At 39.6% G+C, this 18,496-nt stretch overlaps 1 protein-coding gene across 4 annotated transcripts in view; it reads right to left on the reverse strand.

Annotated features, from left to right (window-relative positions):
- The window catches only part of sema6e (sema domain, transmembrane domain (TM), and cytoplasmic domain, (semaphorin) 6E), a 146,924-nt gene that overhangs the window by 42,037 nt on the left and 86,391 nt on the right, over positions 1-18,496 (reverse strand). For all 4 annotated transcript variants that reach the window (XM_005929459.3, XM_005929455.3, XM_005929460.3 and 1 more), the window contains 10 exons: positions 16,639-16,753; positions 15,128-15,185; positions 11,956-12,012; positions 11,459-11,560; positions 6,021-6,111; positions 4,977-5,099; positions 3,805-3,893; positions 3,409-3,626; positions 2,260-2,391; positions 1,833-1,988 (listed from right to left, as the gene is read on the reverse strand). In XM_005929459.3, the coding sequence (XP_005929521.1) occupies positions 1,833-1,988; positions 2,260-2,391; positions 3,409-3,626; positions 3,805-3,893; positions 4,977-5,099; positions 6,021-6,111; positions 11,459-11,560; positions 11,956-12,012; positions 15,128-15,185; positions 16,639-16,753 (1,141 nt within the window). The remainder of the gene's footprint in view (positions 1-1,832; positions 1,989-2,259; positions 2,392-3,408; positions 3,627-3,804; positions 3,894-4,976; positions 5,100-6,020; positions 6,112-11,458; positions 11,561-11,955; positions 12,013-15,127; positions 15,186-16,638; positions 16,754-18,496) is intronic.

Raw genomic sequence — 18,496 nt, forward strand, 5'->3', positions numbered from 1 at the left:
TCCATTCTTTGTGTTGTTGAGCCACTTTTCTATGCAGTCTTGCACAGAGGCCCGGTTTCCTATTTTCTGGTTGTATTTGTGTGAAAGTCCAGCAACACGCTGCTTTATTTGGAGTGCCACCCTGCTTCATATTCATCCAGCTTCTCGCAGTTACACCTGGGAGGTGCCCAGTATCACCACAGCTGTCTACTGTTGGCTCCACTGGAGCAGGTGAGGATTAAAAGCTGTGCTGAAGGGCACCTTGAGTCCAGTGGTGGCTGAGAGGTGGATAGGCTTAACTCATTCATTTTCTCTGCTGTATTTCCATTCTCTGGCCCGGGGATTTAAACAAACAAACTTCCTCTAATAATTTCTTTGGCATTGCAGTGCTTCTAGATTCTTATAAAAAGGACACCCGCAGCAACTTCTGTGCCCTCACTTCTCCCTCAGTGCCTCCCAGATGGTCCCACAGAGGCTGGTGTGTTTACCCACATGAACTTGACGGGCACGTCCCCGCAATGACTCGGCAATAGCGCGTGATGCGCTTCTGGTTAGATTTCATTTATCTAGCATCACTCTGGGGATAGGCGAAGCAGATGTGATGTTTTTGGCGCCAGATGTGAAGCGGTGCATGTTTCCCCAGTGTGGAGCCACTGCAGTGTCTGGCTGGCTGTCAGCCTGGCTCTGCTTCAGCAGGCGTGGACAAGGCTCCTGTATACTATGAGACTGTGCCTGCGGTTGTAAGTTGAATCGGTGATATGGATCTGCTGTGAGTACATACATGTCTGAGGTTTGTGAGCTACTGCGTGAAACACTTGTGACACTTTTCACCAATTTAACATTCACTGCATCGTCATCTGGTATGAGTGGATTCTCAAATATCACAACACACACACACACACACACACACACACACACACACACACACACACACACACACACACACACACACACACACACACCAATGACGTCCTCCCTTTGACAGGTGGGCTGTGGAGCTAGGCCAGCCCTACAGACAAGTCCTCTCCTTGTGCCCCCTTCATGTTTGATGTAAATCCAGTGTTGAAAAAAATTCAATGTGCTTTAATGGCAAGCAAGGTAGTGTGTTCCACTTGAGGTCACTCATCAATACCAATCACGGTTGCAAGAAAAACACTGCTGGTACATGATGCTGTGAAGGCAAACAGCCACTAAAGTACCAAAGAAATAATCCTGGCATTTTCTCCTAAAGGTCTGTTTTATAACTGCAGCCATGTTCTGAACAGCAACACTCACGGTAATGATTTTAAATGTGATCTAATGACAACGTTCACCAAAAAATACGTGACCATTTGAGAGGTTTTGAGGAATAACTTTGCATTTGTTTTCCAGGTGTTGATGCACTAAGTACAGGAAATGAAACCAAAGAGCTTATGCAAGTCCTCCTTTAAATGTCACCAGTTTTTATTGTTTAAATAATTATAGAAGGCATTTCTCTGTAATTCTCAGCTGTCTGATAGACCTGCAACGCTAAACCTATTGTCTGTTTTAACCGAGGTGGAGTAGCACCTTGGACAACTCGCCCGTCTGTTAAAGCACACATTAACATAAACACACAACCACTCTCTCACATCTACATCTATGGTAATTTAGAGCCACCAGTTAACATAACATACATGTTTTTAGTCTGTAGGAGAATGTAATTCTTAACTCAACACTTCACAAGTTTGTGCAGATGCTGGCAGGTGCCAACTGCCTTTTGTTAGTGAATTCCAAGTACATATACTGCCATCAGAAAGTGACTGAAAGTAATTTAACAAAAATATTTTTCATAATACTTTCCATCTGTTCTCTTATTGAAACAAATCTTCTACCTGCTGGTGGTGCGGGTGAAAAAGGGTCGGTCGTTGACGGAGGGGACGGACTCGTCCATGAGCGGATAAGACTTGATGAAAGTCAGAGTTTCGTCAGGGAAATTGGTGGATGACTTGTAGGCGGCGGCTGATCCCTCGCCAGCGCAGCAGCCTGGCCTGCACGACAACAGCAGAGCGAGAGAGAGAGAGAGAAAAAAAGAAAAAGCATTAGACATAAATCTGGTTCCACAGGCAGATGTAAAAACACTGGCAGCTGTTTGTTTTTGGGAGGAGCAGGAGGAAAAAACAGGTGCCTTGTGTGACTGCCTTTTTTTAAGAGATGTCTGTGCAGAACAATAACAGCAACAGCTGCAAAAGCTCTGTTGTCAAAAGCAGAAAAAAATGTTCTAGGAAAGTGACAGTTTCTATTTAAAGATGAGTCTCTCACCTTGGTTTTGGGACTTGCTCCTCTGGAACAGGTGTCCAGGCTGACTCACTATTCTTCTGCTCTTTAAATTTACCACTGAAGGCCTTCTCTATGTCATCCATGTAGAAAGCACAGACTGCTGAGCCAGTGATGCTGTTAAAAGGACCCCAAAAGAAGACTTTACAAAGAGCAAGACAAAAGTCTGGAATTCACCAACTAAAGACAAGAATTCAGCCCACTGACTTCCTGTCACAAGTGGCCAGAAATATGATTTTTGATTGCTCTGTCTGTGCTCGTCTTTACTACTACTAGTATATGTCAAATATTCTTACCTCTTTCTAACCCTCTACAGTGTAGATACGATACAAGGAAAAAAAACAGAACAGTCTCCATATTGCAGAAGTTAAAAATGCATCCATCCAGAATTACATACTAATAGCTTGTACTGTATGTTTTCATGGAAAGCAGTGAATGACTTTGATCCTCCCAGCTGCTTTGACACATGAACTCCAGACAATCATAAAAAAAATCACGTTGTGATATTATCAGATGTTGCTCTTTCTCGCAAAAACAAAAGTTTTCTCTGTCAGAGAATAGTGAGGCTCCAGCAGAGCGCAGGGGGCAGAACATATAACTGATCTATTCTCAATTAGAAAAAGCTGGCTGCTTAAACTGCTTTAATACCCGATCAGACTGATTTGAACATTTGTGTCTGCCACAAACAACTCTGCTGGGTGATGTCTGTAAGAGTTTAGACCTGCAGAGCATGATAGGGAACTACTTCCTGTTTGTCAATGACATTCACTGAAAGCCAAAAAGTGCACCAGAATAGTGTAAATTGCTATTTTGGCTCAGCGACGTTCCAGAAGACGCAGAAAAGTGAAAAAAAATATTACTAGTGATAGCATCTGAGATACCGCTCATGTAGTACCTTACAAGTAAGTTACATCGCAGAAAACAAACATTTTCTGGATTAACTTTAGCGAAGATGTTTTTGTTTATCGAATTCTGTAACATTTCATTGTTAACAGGTCAAATTTGTAGATCACATAAAAGAGGATTAAACAAACGTGACTAGAGAGAAATTATCACACTAGCTACTAACTAACTATAACATGGACATTTCAATTTCATCTTTACCTTGAAAAAAAACATGAAAAAAATGCCAACCTATTTGCCTGTGTGGTGAAGACTCCGAGCACAGTCGGCCGGTGGTTAATCTGCAGTACATTGGTGAGAGACTGGAGAACATCAAAGTAGAAAAAAGAATCACCAGGAACAGAACAGTTCAGCCGAGCTTTAAGAAATGATGTCCAGTAACGTTCCAGCACCCTCGGGGAGCCCCCATTGTCGTTCTTACAAACACGTGCAACCCTTGAGAAAACCACCTGAGGGGACAGGAGTGGAAATCATTTATAATCATCACACTCAGACGCAGCCGACACAGAATACTGAACAGCAGTCAGGAATGTGCTCTGCATGTTGACTTCGAGCAGAAACGACAACAAGCTTAAACAACACACAACACAAATTTGTGGAGTGTCTGCTCTGAAATGAGTACCTCACCTTGCCAAGAGTGGTGTACTCCACTGCGATCTCGCTGAAGAAGAAGTACACGTAGTTCCCATACTCAATGGCATGGAGGAAATGGGGCTCTGTAGAGGACAAGAAAAAAAAAATGGTAATGATGACTTATTTCCAGTATGACAGGCTGGACGTGGAGCTGGTAAACACAGATGTTCAATTTGGTTTATAAATCGTAGATAAATGTGAAATGCCTGAGCTCTAAAATGGAAAATCCAAATTTTAGCAGAGAAAAATGTCCTTCCAATTCTTCCAATAACAGATCCTTATTCGGGTGAAATAGCAGAGATAGTCCTGCATCAGTAGTGAAATAAAGATAACTTAAAACATTCTGCAACAGCACTTTCTACAACTCTGAATACAGCTTACTTTGCCATTTCTATCTTGTCACAAGCAATTGCTTTACTGAAATGACCCCACTCGCTCAGCGCTGTTAACGAGGATAAAAAAAATAATCTATTGCACATAAAGATAATATAGCTAAAACAATTAACGCCAAATTAATTGCCAATTATTGTGATGATAACAATCAAACATTCTTATTACTGGAAGGTTGATTTGGCTCCGTTTTCCTCCCAGATGAGGAAAAGCGATTGTTTCTTTCCTCCCTTTTGAAATCAGATGAAATTAAATGCATAAAGAAAGTAACACATAACAAGTCAAGATACTCTAGCCATCTTTTTCACTTCACTGGATGAGGCTACTCACATCTGCAATGAAGTGAAAAATACCCTCATTAAGTGACAAAATATTTGTTGGTATCAGTGCCAATAAAAACTGAAGGGGAGATTCTGACAAATGAAACCGATGTTTATTAATTATTTGTAACGGCTCGAAAGTGTGGAAAAACATAAACCTGGACACGAAGAAAGTTACTTCCAAAATAAAGGTTCAATTTAAAGGTCAGTGCTACCTGCAGATGTCAACCATGTAAATGTTTGTACAAGATTTGATAAGCCCTGCATTAGACCTCAAAGCTCGGTGAATTTTAGTAGTTTACACATTTAGGATGTCATCTGAAATGAACCAAGGTCTCAGATCCCACACCATATCAGAAAATCTTCCATTTCCTTAACCTACCACCAACGGCATTACAGAGCCACAGCTGCATTTGATATGCTATTACATTACACCTTATTGCATTGGCTTCTCACCTCGCAGCCATTTGGAGTCATACTTCACTGTACGCAGCACGGGGCTGCTTTCACCCAAACTTCTGTAAATAACTGCGTCACTTGCCAAGAAGTCAGTCATGGTGGCAGAGTAGAAATCACCACCTGAGAAAAAGGAAAAAAGTTATCGAGAACTACAGTCAAGGATCACAATTCCCACTAACCCACTTCTCTTAAGTGTCTATTTTGGTCACAGGTGACTTTTATTCCTCTTTAAAAGGAGGCTAAGGAGAGCAGTTGTAGGAGACTATGCGAGCTTTAATAACAGCCTGTGTGAACTTTGCATAAATGTCAGTGGAAACCTGGCAGGGTTGAGTGTACGTTTGGCTCTCTCTTCCCTGAACTTGATCCTGATGTGTTCACAATGTATCAACTTGCTTCACTGCTATGTTCATAAAGCAGTAAATCTAACCACAAACCGGGATCTGTGAAGAGGAAACTTCAGATTATACCATCTGATGATTTATGCCAAGATACTCAATTATATCGACATTTCAGGCTTTTAGCTCAGACTCTTACTGAGACACACTTGCAATGAGGCACTAATTGAAGTTAACATGCAGTTTAGCAGATTATATATTATTATCTTAGTATCCAATTACCACGTCAGAGAGACAGAACGCCAAGTGCAGTTACACGTTTAAGCCTATTGATTAGAAATGGTCCTTTATATGTAACAGCTACCTACTTTTAGCAAACCATCCTCTTCTGTTTCTGAAAGATGAACGTCATTTTCCTATTGTTCCACCCCCTTCTAATACATTTATAACATATTTTCACAAGGTTAATATAAAAAACAAAACAAAACAGGCAAAATATATGTGACTTCTTCTGAATATAGTCCACCACGAACATCGTTTTACCCGACTTCAAGTTCATTTAATAAACGCTAGTTTGATTAAAAAGAAAAAAACATTACTCCAAGCCTGACCTATATAATAAAAATGTCACAGCACAGATCATCAGCAGTGAGAAACCTGAACCTGTGAGATTTCAAGTATGAACATCATCTGGGTCATTACTTACCTGCAAAAAGGCCGACATTGGACTGGCGGGACTCGAAGGGACATCGAGCCTGTCCCACCACCTCCTCCCCTTCCTGCTCCAGTGTCGACATCTAGGACAGAAATGAAGCAGCTTTACAAGGATGTATACAAAGCTTCAAAGCTAACCCAACAGAAGAATGGGCTATAAAACACAGAGTGACAGTTGTAAACAAGAAAACAACACCGCTGTTTACACTTATAAACCCACGAGGTTGTTTCTGCCCTGACAGAAAAAAAAAAAATCAATCAGCCTCAAACACCAAAAGTCTTTAATGCAGTGAGAATTGCAGTTGGACGCAAAGGAGGTGTATCAAATCAATGTGTAATAATGAAAGGCAACACATGCATCATAAAGATTAGTTTTATTTGGTGTATTGTATACAGGTCATTTCCATAAAAGATGTGTGAAAGCAGAGAGGCCAGTTTATCTCTCAGGCACAGATATTAAAGCTGCTATTTTTCCAGCCCCTGCTGTTAACAAGGTTGCGAGCCTCAAACACAACAACAAGAGAAACCCAGCAGAGCGACTTCACCGCCCTCTGTGTCAACAAGGTGACTGACACACATACACCGCGTTAACAGTCCATAAACACGTTGGCCTGGATTTTTCAGGCTTGTTCGACACATAGCTTTGTGTAATTGCTGTTCTATTGTTGTTCTGCAAGATGATTGTCAAACTCGGTCCTTTCTACAAAACTAAATAGAGAGATCATGAATGTGGAGTAGACATGATAACCTAACAGTTACACAACTATAACAAGAGCAATACAAGACATATGCTCTGCATTTAGGGGAATATATATTGCATTTTTTTAAAGGGAAGAACTTTTATCTAAACCTATATTTGCACGTTACAATATTCAGAATATTAAAAAAAAAAAAACGATGCTCTTTCAGGCAGCCTGGACTGTGAATGTCTTTTACAGTTTTCATGTTTTTCTCTATTGATAAGCATTACCCATTTCATGACAGCACCCACCTCCCTGTGTGCAAATGCTTCACCAAAACAAGTTTCAGTGCGTCCCGAGCTAAGTATTCCCCACGAGAGATTGTTTTTAAAAAATACAAGCCAGTGTGTTTTTCTCCTGCACTTAAATGGTAAACCACTTTCCCCAGCAGGTGCTGTTTTCCAAGAGACTATAATACATGAGAAGACCACTTCACGTCCACACTGTCAGGTACGGATATGTTTTGTAAGCTTAGGGTTAAGTTAGAGTTAGGCTGCTGTTCCAGGCCGCGATGAGTTGAGGTTAAGGGAACATTGGTTGGTATCTACTCTTTACGGACTTTGCTTTTGTGGCAATACGCAAGACCGGAAATGGGTTGTAATCCATTCTCCAGCGCAGCCACACAGCTAACTGTGGTGCAACAGCACCCTGTGACTGAGCTCGTTCACACCAGTTTAGCTATAAAAAAACAACTCAAAATTCCGGGGGGAGTAATGGCTGCCTGCTCCCTGTACATTTGGCAATAAGATCATGCAGTAGAGGAGAAAATAAGCAAGACAAAACCTTACAATAGACTTTTGCCTTCTAAATTGTGCATAAATGTCTCAAGGGATTTGTACAAAACACTTCAGATTCTTAACAGAGTATGTGTTTATGCTACACTACACTCCTGAAGCTGATGTAATCCAGCACAACAGCTCTGCCCCAAATATCACTTTGGTGTAGCTTCAAGTGCTCTGACTGAGATTTTTATTTTGTGCTGCTGTTGCAGTAATAAAAAGAATTACACTGCTGTAGTTCGTTTTTTTGAATGTGCCTCTTGTTCAGCATTAAAAGGTGAACTTTGATTAGATTTGGTAAATAGTGCTTTTCACAAAAATACAGGTGAAGAGTTGCACAAGTGAAGGTAACAGCAGTAAAGATAAAGTGCTGTTAATGTGTTTTACAGCTTAACGAATCAGAGAAGGCAGAAAAACAGGAAAAAGCAAATTAAAAACATGCCTCTCAAAAAAAAAAAATCTTTAAATAAACAAACATGGTTAAAAATTTTAACTTAAGACTGGTAAGGCAGTAAAGACAAAACTGTAACTTCTAATGCTTATTGGACCCTTTCCTTGAAATGTGGCAACAAATTTTTTTTATTTTTTTATTTTTTTAAAAAGAAGCAATTTTGGGGCATTTTTTTCAACACTGGGAATGTTTGCAAGGAACTGGGTGCATTCCACAGTATTTGTTCATTACTTACGAAGTTAATTCTCCAAAATAGACTCGGAATCTCGCATCCATGGAAGCTTTCAACCTCTAAGAAACCTTGAACCCCGAAAATTCATCAAGAAAGTTATTCTGATGTTACTAAATGGTGTAACTAATGAGAAGAAAACATTAATACAATCAGGAGGACTTTGAACAAAGAAAACAAAACAAACATGGTTAGTCCCATTCAGTTCCCAATCAGTAATCATCTGAAGATTGGTCCTCTTTAAGTGAGAATTAATTCTGTTTACATCTGAATAAAAATCACCAGTTTTCAGCCAACTTCTCCTCACAGCAGTTTGTTAATCCCCCAAAACATATTTTAGAGAGAACATCAGAGAGAAATTAGGATTCAGCAAAGTTGTGCAGTGACTGTAGGGTCGTTACCCCAGTGGGCACATGAAGACAGACGGATTTGATGCTTCAAGGTTTAGTTGTATCGTAACCGCATGCTGAAGACAGCCTCACTGTTGTCTACACACCAGCTGTCTCAGCAGCCTGGTCAGTCAAGCTGCCAGTGCATGGCTGGGCATCCATTCGTTTCTTTGAGCAACACACACACGCCTCTGACCCAATCCCCTACTGTCTTCCACAGATTTTTCGTGGATTCCCAGAGACAGATTCCTTGATATGATTTACACTTCCTCCCTCTCTCCCCAGCTGTGTGGATAGTCATCTCTTGTCAGAAAAAAAAAAGGGCGTTGGAGGCTGCAGAGAGAACGAACGTGTGGATGTGTTTTAGTAAAAATGTAAAGCTGCTCTTTTTACCAAAATTGAGTCTGTGGCAGGGAGACGATGATAATGTGTGAATGTAGGTCGCTACGCAGTTCTCTAAACATTTTATATCAACTTCTCTACAGGACCTTCAGGACATGACTGAGACAGGATTTGATCCTGGAAGCAAACATCAGCCTGTGGAGATCCTGCGTCTATAAGCCCCGAGACGAGACTGAGCATCGTTCAGTAGAATGACTTCCGTAGAATGATTTCCCAAAACTAGACATAATCATGCTGCAGTGAGGGCAACTCTCATTTTAAACATCTGGCAGATTATTTTTGTTTTACAAAAGTGTAAGAAATTAAACAGCTATCTTTATGCACTGCACTTGGTTAAATATTGTTAATTACACTTCTTAGTATGCATCCACCAGGAAACAAGGAGCCATCAGAAAACGTTTTTACTTTGCTCTCTACAGCAGATCCATTATACTTCTTCAAAATAATCCCTTATTTTGAAATTGTTTAATTCTAATTAATTTCTAATGTTGTGGACTGTTGGAAACCCCAGGAGTTATTTTGTGGGTTAGCGCACTGGGGAGAAGAAGAAAACTATAAAAACTAAAGTCTAGAGTTATTCAACTCCTCTTTGGTTTGCAGACTCCCCCACACCCTTAGATTTACAGTCGGTGCTGTAGGACGTCTACTCCCTTCTCTTCTAATAGCCTGCTGTGAATCCCAGTCCAGAGCTGTGATATCACCTCAGAGCTTCCACTGCACTGCTTCCTGTCAGATTTTTCCCAATAGTCCTCAAACTGCGGAAGACTTACACTCACATTGTCCGCACAAAAATTGTACCTGTGCTCCTGCTAAAATATAGTGCTTTCAGCTGGCTATAAACACTGTTATTTATCTCTAAAGTGGAGGGGTAACCAGGGAGGCTAGGTGCATCTGAGAGCCTCGTGTACTAGCATGGATTTGCCTCAAACTTTGTGCCATTATGGTCCCTGATATTCCCACTCCCCACTCATTCAGCTTTGCTGTCTAAGAGGTATGAATCAAGCCACCATCAGCATACTTTGTGTTCAGTCAACAGTCTGCTCTTCGTGTTTTACCAACACGTTGTTCTATCAACATCGAAGTTTGAAGTCTATGTAACACACAAATATGGGAATACATTGCAGTAATATTTAAGTACAGATACTCTGCTAATGTTTAAATGTTTGGGCTCCATATTTGTGTGTGTTTATTTCAACATCTAAGAGTTGGTTCTTTATTTTGTCTGCATTCAGCCTGCGTGTTCACTCTGCCTCTGCTGATGTCTTAAATCAGTTTTTCCAGTTATCTTTTTAGGCGTGCCTGTAGCTTAAGCTCACAGCTGTTTGTTGTATTATCGCTGAAGTGCTGACTGCCAGACTTCTTTTAAAGCTGACGAATGCTGCATTCAACCTGGAACGACCTCTCTTTGTGGCAGTGTTTGTGGGTGTTACATCACAGTAGATGTCTTTTTTTCCCAAGTGCTGCTAACATTTTTTTTTTAATCTATTGTTCGAGCTCTAGCTGACTATTACAGATGTACTGCATCAGCTTGTTATTTACAATAATCAGGGCTCCATACGCATGCCTGACCTTTATTTTAATCCACTTTATGCAATTCATCTATTTGGCCAGTTTTAATAGCAAATTAATGTAAGCATGCTGTAGAGTTCAATTGTTCAAACTGCTCTATTATATTATGATGAAACATTGTAATTATCTCTGGTGCAGCTGCTGTAAGGTGTTATTCTCTAAGACACCCTGGCCAGCTATTTATTTATTACCCAACCTTAAGGGCATGTTCTCCATAAGTGTGCATGACATGTTTTTCTATTTCATAAAAACAAATATCAAACCTATGAGATATTTTATCACAGATGTCAATACAGGATTTCAAGCACCACCACACAATCACTCAAGTTCTGCCATCTAACTTCAATATGTTGTAGTGCTTGTGATGCATATGGCCCCTTATTACTCGTACAGCTGCTCTTACTGTTCTATATTTCTTCATATATTCTTATATATTTTCTATGTTGTGTATTTTGTGTATTGTGTATTTTGTTGTACAGTTATTTTATGTTTAACTTTAATTTTTATGTCTTATTTTATTCTTTCCTAGTTAAATTGACCCTATTTATTTCCTATCTTATTCATAGTCTTTTATTTTAGGTCACGAGCAGTTGTCTAAGCATTTCACTGCATATCGTACTGTGTATGAGACAAATAAAATTTGAATTTGAATTTAAGGTTTCAACTGTCATCCTGATGACTTGCACACGAAGCCCGTGAGGTGTTAATGTGGCATGAGTTTAGCTTAAACTTTGTCATTTCCATTAGCAAATCAAATAACAGCATCCAGCTGACAAAATATACAAGTATAGGGAACCTCATAACAGCTGTAATATGATCTCTTATCTGTAATTGAGGCCAGACAGCGGCACACGGGAGTACGGTTTCCTACCTTATAGTTACGGCAGGTGGGATTGAAAGCGTTGGTGCCGCAGGCGAATAACGTCTCGTCGTTGCGTGGTACCAGAACTTTGATGTAGTTGTAACATTCATCCTGTCAGGAGAAAAAGACCTGGACATTATTGCACATCATAAAGCCGGTCCGTTGTGGGTCCTGGCACGGCAAAAACACAATCAAAGAAGGAGTTGTAGCAGGTTAACAGTTTTCTGCGTTTTCACAGTCATTATCGTAATCCTCAGGGCGATTCTTGTGGTTTCACCGTTGCTCTGGAGAGAAAAATGTGATGCCAAAAAACTCAAGTATGTCTCTCCTGATGGCTGCATTTCTGATAAGCTACCTGCACACTACTTTTGCTCATTAGAAAGCTTCTCTTGTTCAGGAAATGAAGGCAGAGGAAAATACAGAGAACAGAAGACCTAAGAAGTGAAACCCAAGACCGAAAACAGAACGAGATGAGAATGTGTATGTGTCTGGAAGATTATACTCACGCTGTTTTTCCCTCTCACAGTGCATTTCTCCACATCCTTCGTCTTCCAAGTCAGCTTCTGAAAAATGAACAGAGAGCCAACTGTCAGCTCAAAGACAAGCTGCTTCTCACCATCCCAGCTTTTGTTGCTCCCAATCGTTCAAGTGCTATTACGAGACAGCTGTGATGAAAATCTCATTAATTTCAATAAACTGTTGTGGAGAAAAACAAGCAAACAGAGAAATATCAGCGATGCCTGCTGCGGCTCGAGCAGCTCATCAGTGGGCAGTTGTGGTGCCTCAGTGAAAAAAAAAAAAAAAAAATCTCTGGATCTGTGAAAATGCACACACGAGTGAAACAAAACACAAAGCGCTGCTCGCAACACTTCACTGTCTATATAAGGAGGAGTCAATTAGCTTCAATTAACCTGCTGGCCAAAAGCCCTGTCCTTATTTTGTAGACACGACAAAATACACTTTTTGTAGCCGTGCTAGTCGTTCAGCAGGCTTTTATTGAAAAAGATCCATCAGCTTGTTAACAAGCTCTGCCAGCTGAAGGATTAATGTTCCCCCATCAACTGCTGACTAATTTAGTGGCCAAATTTTCTCAGAACTTATCAATACCAGGCTAAATACTTGGAATTATTTAAACTCATTTCTCAATAGCATGTGAGCAGATAAGAGCTGCACGGCTCAATTGGCTGTCTGGGAACAAATTGGCTAGCTTGAGTGGAAGGCTGCCAATATTGAAGTATTCAATATTTCTGTGCAGTCGGTCGATATCCAGACCAAGAGTTCTCTTCGTTGCCACATAATAACATACATTTTTGAGTGAAATGAGCTTTAGGTAAATGTGTCCACACCAAAAGAAAATATTTGCCACAAATCCAGTGCCATACTTGGTTAAAGTAATATTGTACAGTGCCGTGCATATTTTTTATGTCTTTGCTAAAGTTTCACAGAAAGCAACACTGGTTTAAAATGCATCTTGGATCTTTACTGAAGCTGAGGTTTCACTTCAGCTGGACCACAAGTCCCTGAAGCACAATTCATCCCACAGGCACCTTGTTCTCCATTTCTTGTGGCTGCCTCTCAATTTTCTCGGACAGCTTTCAGTATAGCAAAACTTATGAAGAATAGATTTGCATTTTAATTGTTAAGGGTACATCTACAAAGTTAGTATTATTTCATTTCCACTTTCTCAGATAAACATGATAATGAATGAATAAAAGATTAAGGTTACTATTAATATGCATTTTTCTCATTGTCAAAAAATAGAATTAAAACATATCTCAGTACTTCTCTTACATTTCTGGATTTTTAACCCTGTTTTTTTTTTTTCACTTGGCTTGAGCACACTGGATATAAAATAGTCATCACACAATTTCTATGGATGAGAGTTCAAGCAGCAGGATAATGCATGATAGTTTAGACAGGACAGAGATTAAAAAAAATAAAATAAAGCACAAGTCACAGATTTGTGATATACAGACAATCCAACTTACAGTAGGAGTCATTCATTCCTGCTTTTGGTCTTTCATTTTAATTATTTTGTCTGTAGGAAAACTACACATTGCCAACCTTACTCTAAAGGTGAGATGTCCCTGTTGCTCGAGGGTGTACATCTTTGGTCTAACACATTTTATATAAAACTCAAGATCATGAGTCAAATTTTTGACACCAAATCCATCATTTTGTAATCAGTACATGGCACACTGATTTTACAGCCAACACTTTGCTGTAGAAAAAGACTTTTGTTTGGAAGACCTCTGAGGTGATTTTGTGAAGGTCCAAAATGATTCAGTAGGACTCAGCGTTTATGGTAATAGGTTTTACCTTGTCCACGCTCGATTCGGTTTACTAATAATTACTTTTGGCCACCCAGGCCCGGGGAGACTGGTGAAGGGGAGAATGCGAATGAGCGCCCGGTGTGAAAAATGAAGAGCTAGTTTAAAAATTAGCCGCCATGAAGGAATGGATCTATGATGATGGGGGACCCACCATTTTCTGATATGAGTCAGTCACACACCACCAATTGAACTCAGATGGATAACAGGGTAGGACAGCGAGAACGTGATGGCGGTGTATTCATACAGTCTTTAATAATTTGCCTCTCAGTTCCTGCTGTCACACTGGAGGCAGCAGCAGTATGGGTGAATTGGGAGAAAAAATGCACATCATATACACACATTCAATGTTCAAGTCCTCATATAACCCAGTAGAAAAAACGACTAACATAGTTTTGTTCAAAGGTTCCCCTTCTTTGTGTTTTGTTCCACACCCAAATCAATAGTTTAGATGTCCTCAGTGTGGAACAGAGGTGTTATCAGAATAAATATCCGTGTTTGGCAGTAATTTATATACAACCAAACAAAAGTCCAAGCCTTGGAGGGCTTTTATTTAAGTGCAATCATGTTTGACAAATGAGATTCAGATAGGAGTGAACATGGCACTTCAAACAAGAGCAGCGCTCCACTTGTAGTGGATATAGATGTCTGAAGAGAGATTGCTTAATACTTGAATGAAAGTGAAAGGCAAAGGGTAGAAAGCAAAATAACGAGATACAAACAAAACAGCCCATCCCCCCCTGTAAATACACCACTGTTCAAAAAAAGAACAAAAAATGTACAAGAAAGGAAAAGCGGCACAAAGAGCTCTACCTTGGTTCAAACCATTCCTTAAAATGGGTTCAGGTCTATTTTGTCCCGGTGATGTATTATCCAGACTATTACTATTGGCAAGTAAAAGCCCATGTTCGCTTATGTGAACGACTTTAAAGTTAATCTTATGTTTAATGAGCACAGAATCCTAAAACTTATTTCAACTTTAGCAGACCAAAATAGTCGAGTAAGCCTGATAACGCTCACATTATTGGTATTGATCGCGAAGGATCGAGAGATCAAACGTTCCTTGAATGTCAGAGTCTTACAGAAAGAATTTACCTCTGAAGTGAGGTTTTTGCATTCAGAAAAATCCACAGACCGTTGTTAAGGTTTAAAAGCAAATGGCAAGTGCATGATCCAAGATAAATAAAATGTCCTTAAATAAATGAATATCGACCTAAACACATGTATCAATTAAAAGTTCTATGTTGAACTAGAATATAGCTATGGTGTTTTGGTTTTTTTTGTATAAGATCGAAATAAAGTAAACACATTGGAAGATTTTCAATCATGATAGCAGACAGACACTTACCTGCTGTGGGATTATCTGCTCAGATGAAGCTGCAAGATTGATGGCAAACACATGGTCCCTGCAAGAAAGTGAGTCACGACATTATTGATGTCATCTTTCTTTGCAACCCTTCATATTTTTTTTTTTCCCCAATGCAAAGCTTTAGAAGCATCTAACTTAACCAATTCACCAAAACCTGCCCCAAAACTCTCCTTTTTTCTCTGAGTGCAATTGATTACAGCTGTGCAGCATCACAGACTGGGAGGTGGATTAACAGGCAAGGTTTATTGGCTTTTTGGCTTCAGGACATCACAGGAGTTTTCAAACTATCGACAAAACCCATATGAATCACTTTGTGAAGTGAGGAATGCATTTGTTGCACGCAGCTGTAGAAAATATTAAGCCAGTTTATGTGCATATAGGACCTCTATAACTTTTTGGACTGGGTTCTTGGCAGTGGGAGCACTTTATTTTGAAATAGAGCCAAACACTATAGCAGAACTTATTTTGCACAATGCAACTGGGCAGAGAAGGTGCAACCCTGTACTGTTTAGATAATTAACCTAAAACACATCGAGTAGCAGAGCAATGTGCAAATTAGGCTGTGTAATGCACTTGAAAAAACTTCAGAGGTTCTGCCAAACTGCAAACATGAAAGCAGTCTGATGCAGAAGTGCTGCCTGAGATATAGTTCACAAAGAGCTAAAAGTTTTATTTTGGAAACATTTACCTTTTTGGAAGTTTTACATTTTCACATAAATGCAAAATTGCAAGAAGCAGTTTCTGTAGCCATGTTTTTTTTCCCCCCTAATCACTTTTTACTTTCACTTGGCCTTCTTGGAGTTCTTTATTATGCATTTAACATATAATATCTCTACTGTTGACACAGATTTCTTTTGCTGGGCTATTTTCCCGCCCTGACAATTAGTTGCAAATTTTGTCTTTCTTCATTGTGTCCTTTCAAGAGCCCATTTACCTCTTGCCCTGTTTTTGCTGCAAAACAGAAAAAAACAAAAACAACTAATTAGCTTTACTGGCTAAAAAACCCCCCAAAAAAACTCCAAATGGGTAAATGTGTTGCTTATATACTCAGATAAATTATTCAGAGCTTGTTGGCTGCTTATCAAACTATTTAAGAAGTGTGTGGATAAAGGTTTAGGTTAAAGAAACATGATTATAATTACTCACAAAAATATTTATTATACTGAAGCCTTTGTGCAACCATGCACATGTTAACATAGTATCAGACTTATAGACGGATGCTAATGAATATAAATGTGTAAGGTCATTATTCATCATTATTAACTATCCCTTTATAAATGTACAGATTTTACAGTAGGTTGGTAAAAAACATGTATGAAAATATCCCTAGTCCTTATAGTCCTAATATTTGTATGTTTAAACATGAAGTAATGGTCAACGTTTTACATGAGATGTTTTGAGTCATATTTTCAACTTCAGTAAACAATGTAAACATTGTTATATTATATCTTTTGTTATGTTGAATTAGCAGGTGAGTGATGGTGACTGACCGTGCAGCGATATAGAGCATGTGGTTGATCCTTAGCATCCGCTGGAAATCCAGACCCAGGCGGACAGTGTCATTGTCTGACATGAGTCCCTGGAAGCTGGGGTAGAGGTACGAGGCTGCACGGGCAAAAAGATGGAGAAGAAGAAATTATTCGAGTATAAGACAGTCATATGCATCCCCCCCTCCAAAAAAACAAAAAAAACCAAACAAAAAAAAAAACAACAAAAAACCCAACTGGAAAGGAATGTCAGAACTTTACTGTGACAGTTCACCGTGGAATCAAAATTTTAAAACTAAAATTAGGAATAAAGGAAAGGGATTTCCAGTCTTTGTCAAATGTCAGTGGCGTTTTTTTCCCTTTGAAAAAAGAAAAAAAAAAAAAAGCAATTTTTCAGTTTCACATTTATGGAGGCAGTTTGACAACGACAGCTAAAAATTTCATGCACAGTAGTATTAGCAATTTAAGAAACACTAACCCAAGGTTACAATTTAGTCGTCTTTTTGAAAACCCTGAGCTCACACTGTATGCAAATGCACACTTGTGGAGGTGGATCAGGGAGAAAAATAGCATCCTAAGCTGCAAATTAGGCAGTCGTGTCGTAGAAGTCAATCTGATTTAAATAACTGGCTCCTCGTAAGCATTTCTGAGCAGACATGTCTGGGGACTGTGCCAAGTGAGAACAAAGAAACAAATCAAAAACATCTGAATAGACATTCTAATTGTCACATTTAAATCAGTCTCACCTGTTTCAAAGGTCACGAAAGTTTAGCTTAAGCCGTTTTCATGCATGCACTGCACCCATGAACTTTTCTAGGACTTATCAGGGAGAGTGCACGCGAAAATGCAAATGTTGGACATTAAATACTCTTGTGAGGTCCTTATTGCAAGGTCTGTCTGATGCAGGATTGTGCTGAATGTGCAAGTAGGCCAACTAGTGGGCGACACGTGTTCCATCTCCTGCATGCATCCCTGTCACAGAAACGACAGGATGTACTCACTCCAACGCAAACCATTTACTGCTGCATGACACGTGTGAGAAAGGAAAATATCCCAACGCGATTCTCCCGAAACCTCCGAAAGTTCATGTGTGAACATGTCTTTAGTGTTATCATCAATGCCATTAAATACCTTCACCTGGTAAAGTGCCTCTATAACAAATGACACCAACAGGAAAATCATTAAACAAAAAACAAACATAAAATGTTAAATAAGAAGAACTGAGGGAAGTCGTGCAAAGAAACAGTGATATAATATAAACTTTATGGTGCACTATGGCTGATTTTCAGCTTCCCCTTCTTCCTCTTCCACATGTTAATTTCATTTTCTTTCCCTTACTCAAAGTGCAGACGAACTCACTAGAGGGCAATATTATTTTAAACAATGGGAGATTGTGTCCAGTACTTTAAATAACAAAATAACAGTCAGCCAGTGGATGGATATGCCTTTCAAAAACTTGATTAAAAAAAGATCCTTCAGGCAAAAATGGAATAAGCCTGGCTCAATACTGACACCACGCTGTCTTCCATATCACAGATACTTCCCCTGCTGTCTTCTTTTTTTTTTTTAAACTACCGGTAAGCAAAGATTCAGCTGAAGGCCAGGGCATTCTGTCTGTAAAGTACTGTATTAAGTGCCCTCAAGCTTCCCATCTGACCTGGGCTGCTGCTGAATTAGCAATCCCCCCTAGAAATACACCACAATCTGAAATTAGTCTCTCTACAGGGAGCCGTACACGCTCCTTTAACCACTCGTCTCAAATCGACTGTTTAAAGATTTAAATGCCTAATGTCTGGCTGAGTGCTGGACCTTGCTGTGCTGTCTGGTGAAGAGACTCCCAGTGGCTCAGCAGCCCGCCCTG

The sequence above is a fragment of the Haplochromis burtoni genome, unplaced genomic scaffold, assembly GCF_018398535.1.
Source record: "Haplochromis burtoni strain Fernald_Lab_line unplaced genomic scaffold, NCSU_Asbu1 Contig_124, whole genome shotgun sequence".
Lineage (NCBI taxonomy): Eukaryota > Metazoa > Chordata > Actinopteri > Cichliformes > Cichlidae > Haplochromis > Haplochromis burtoni.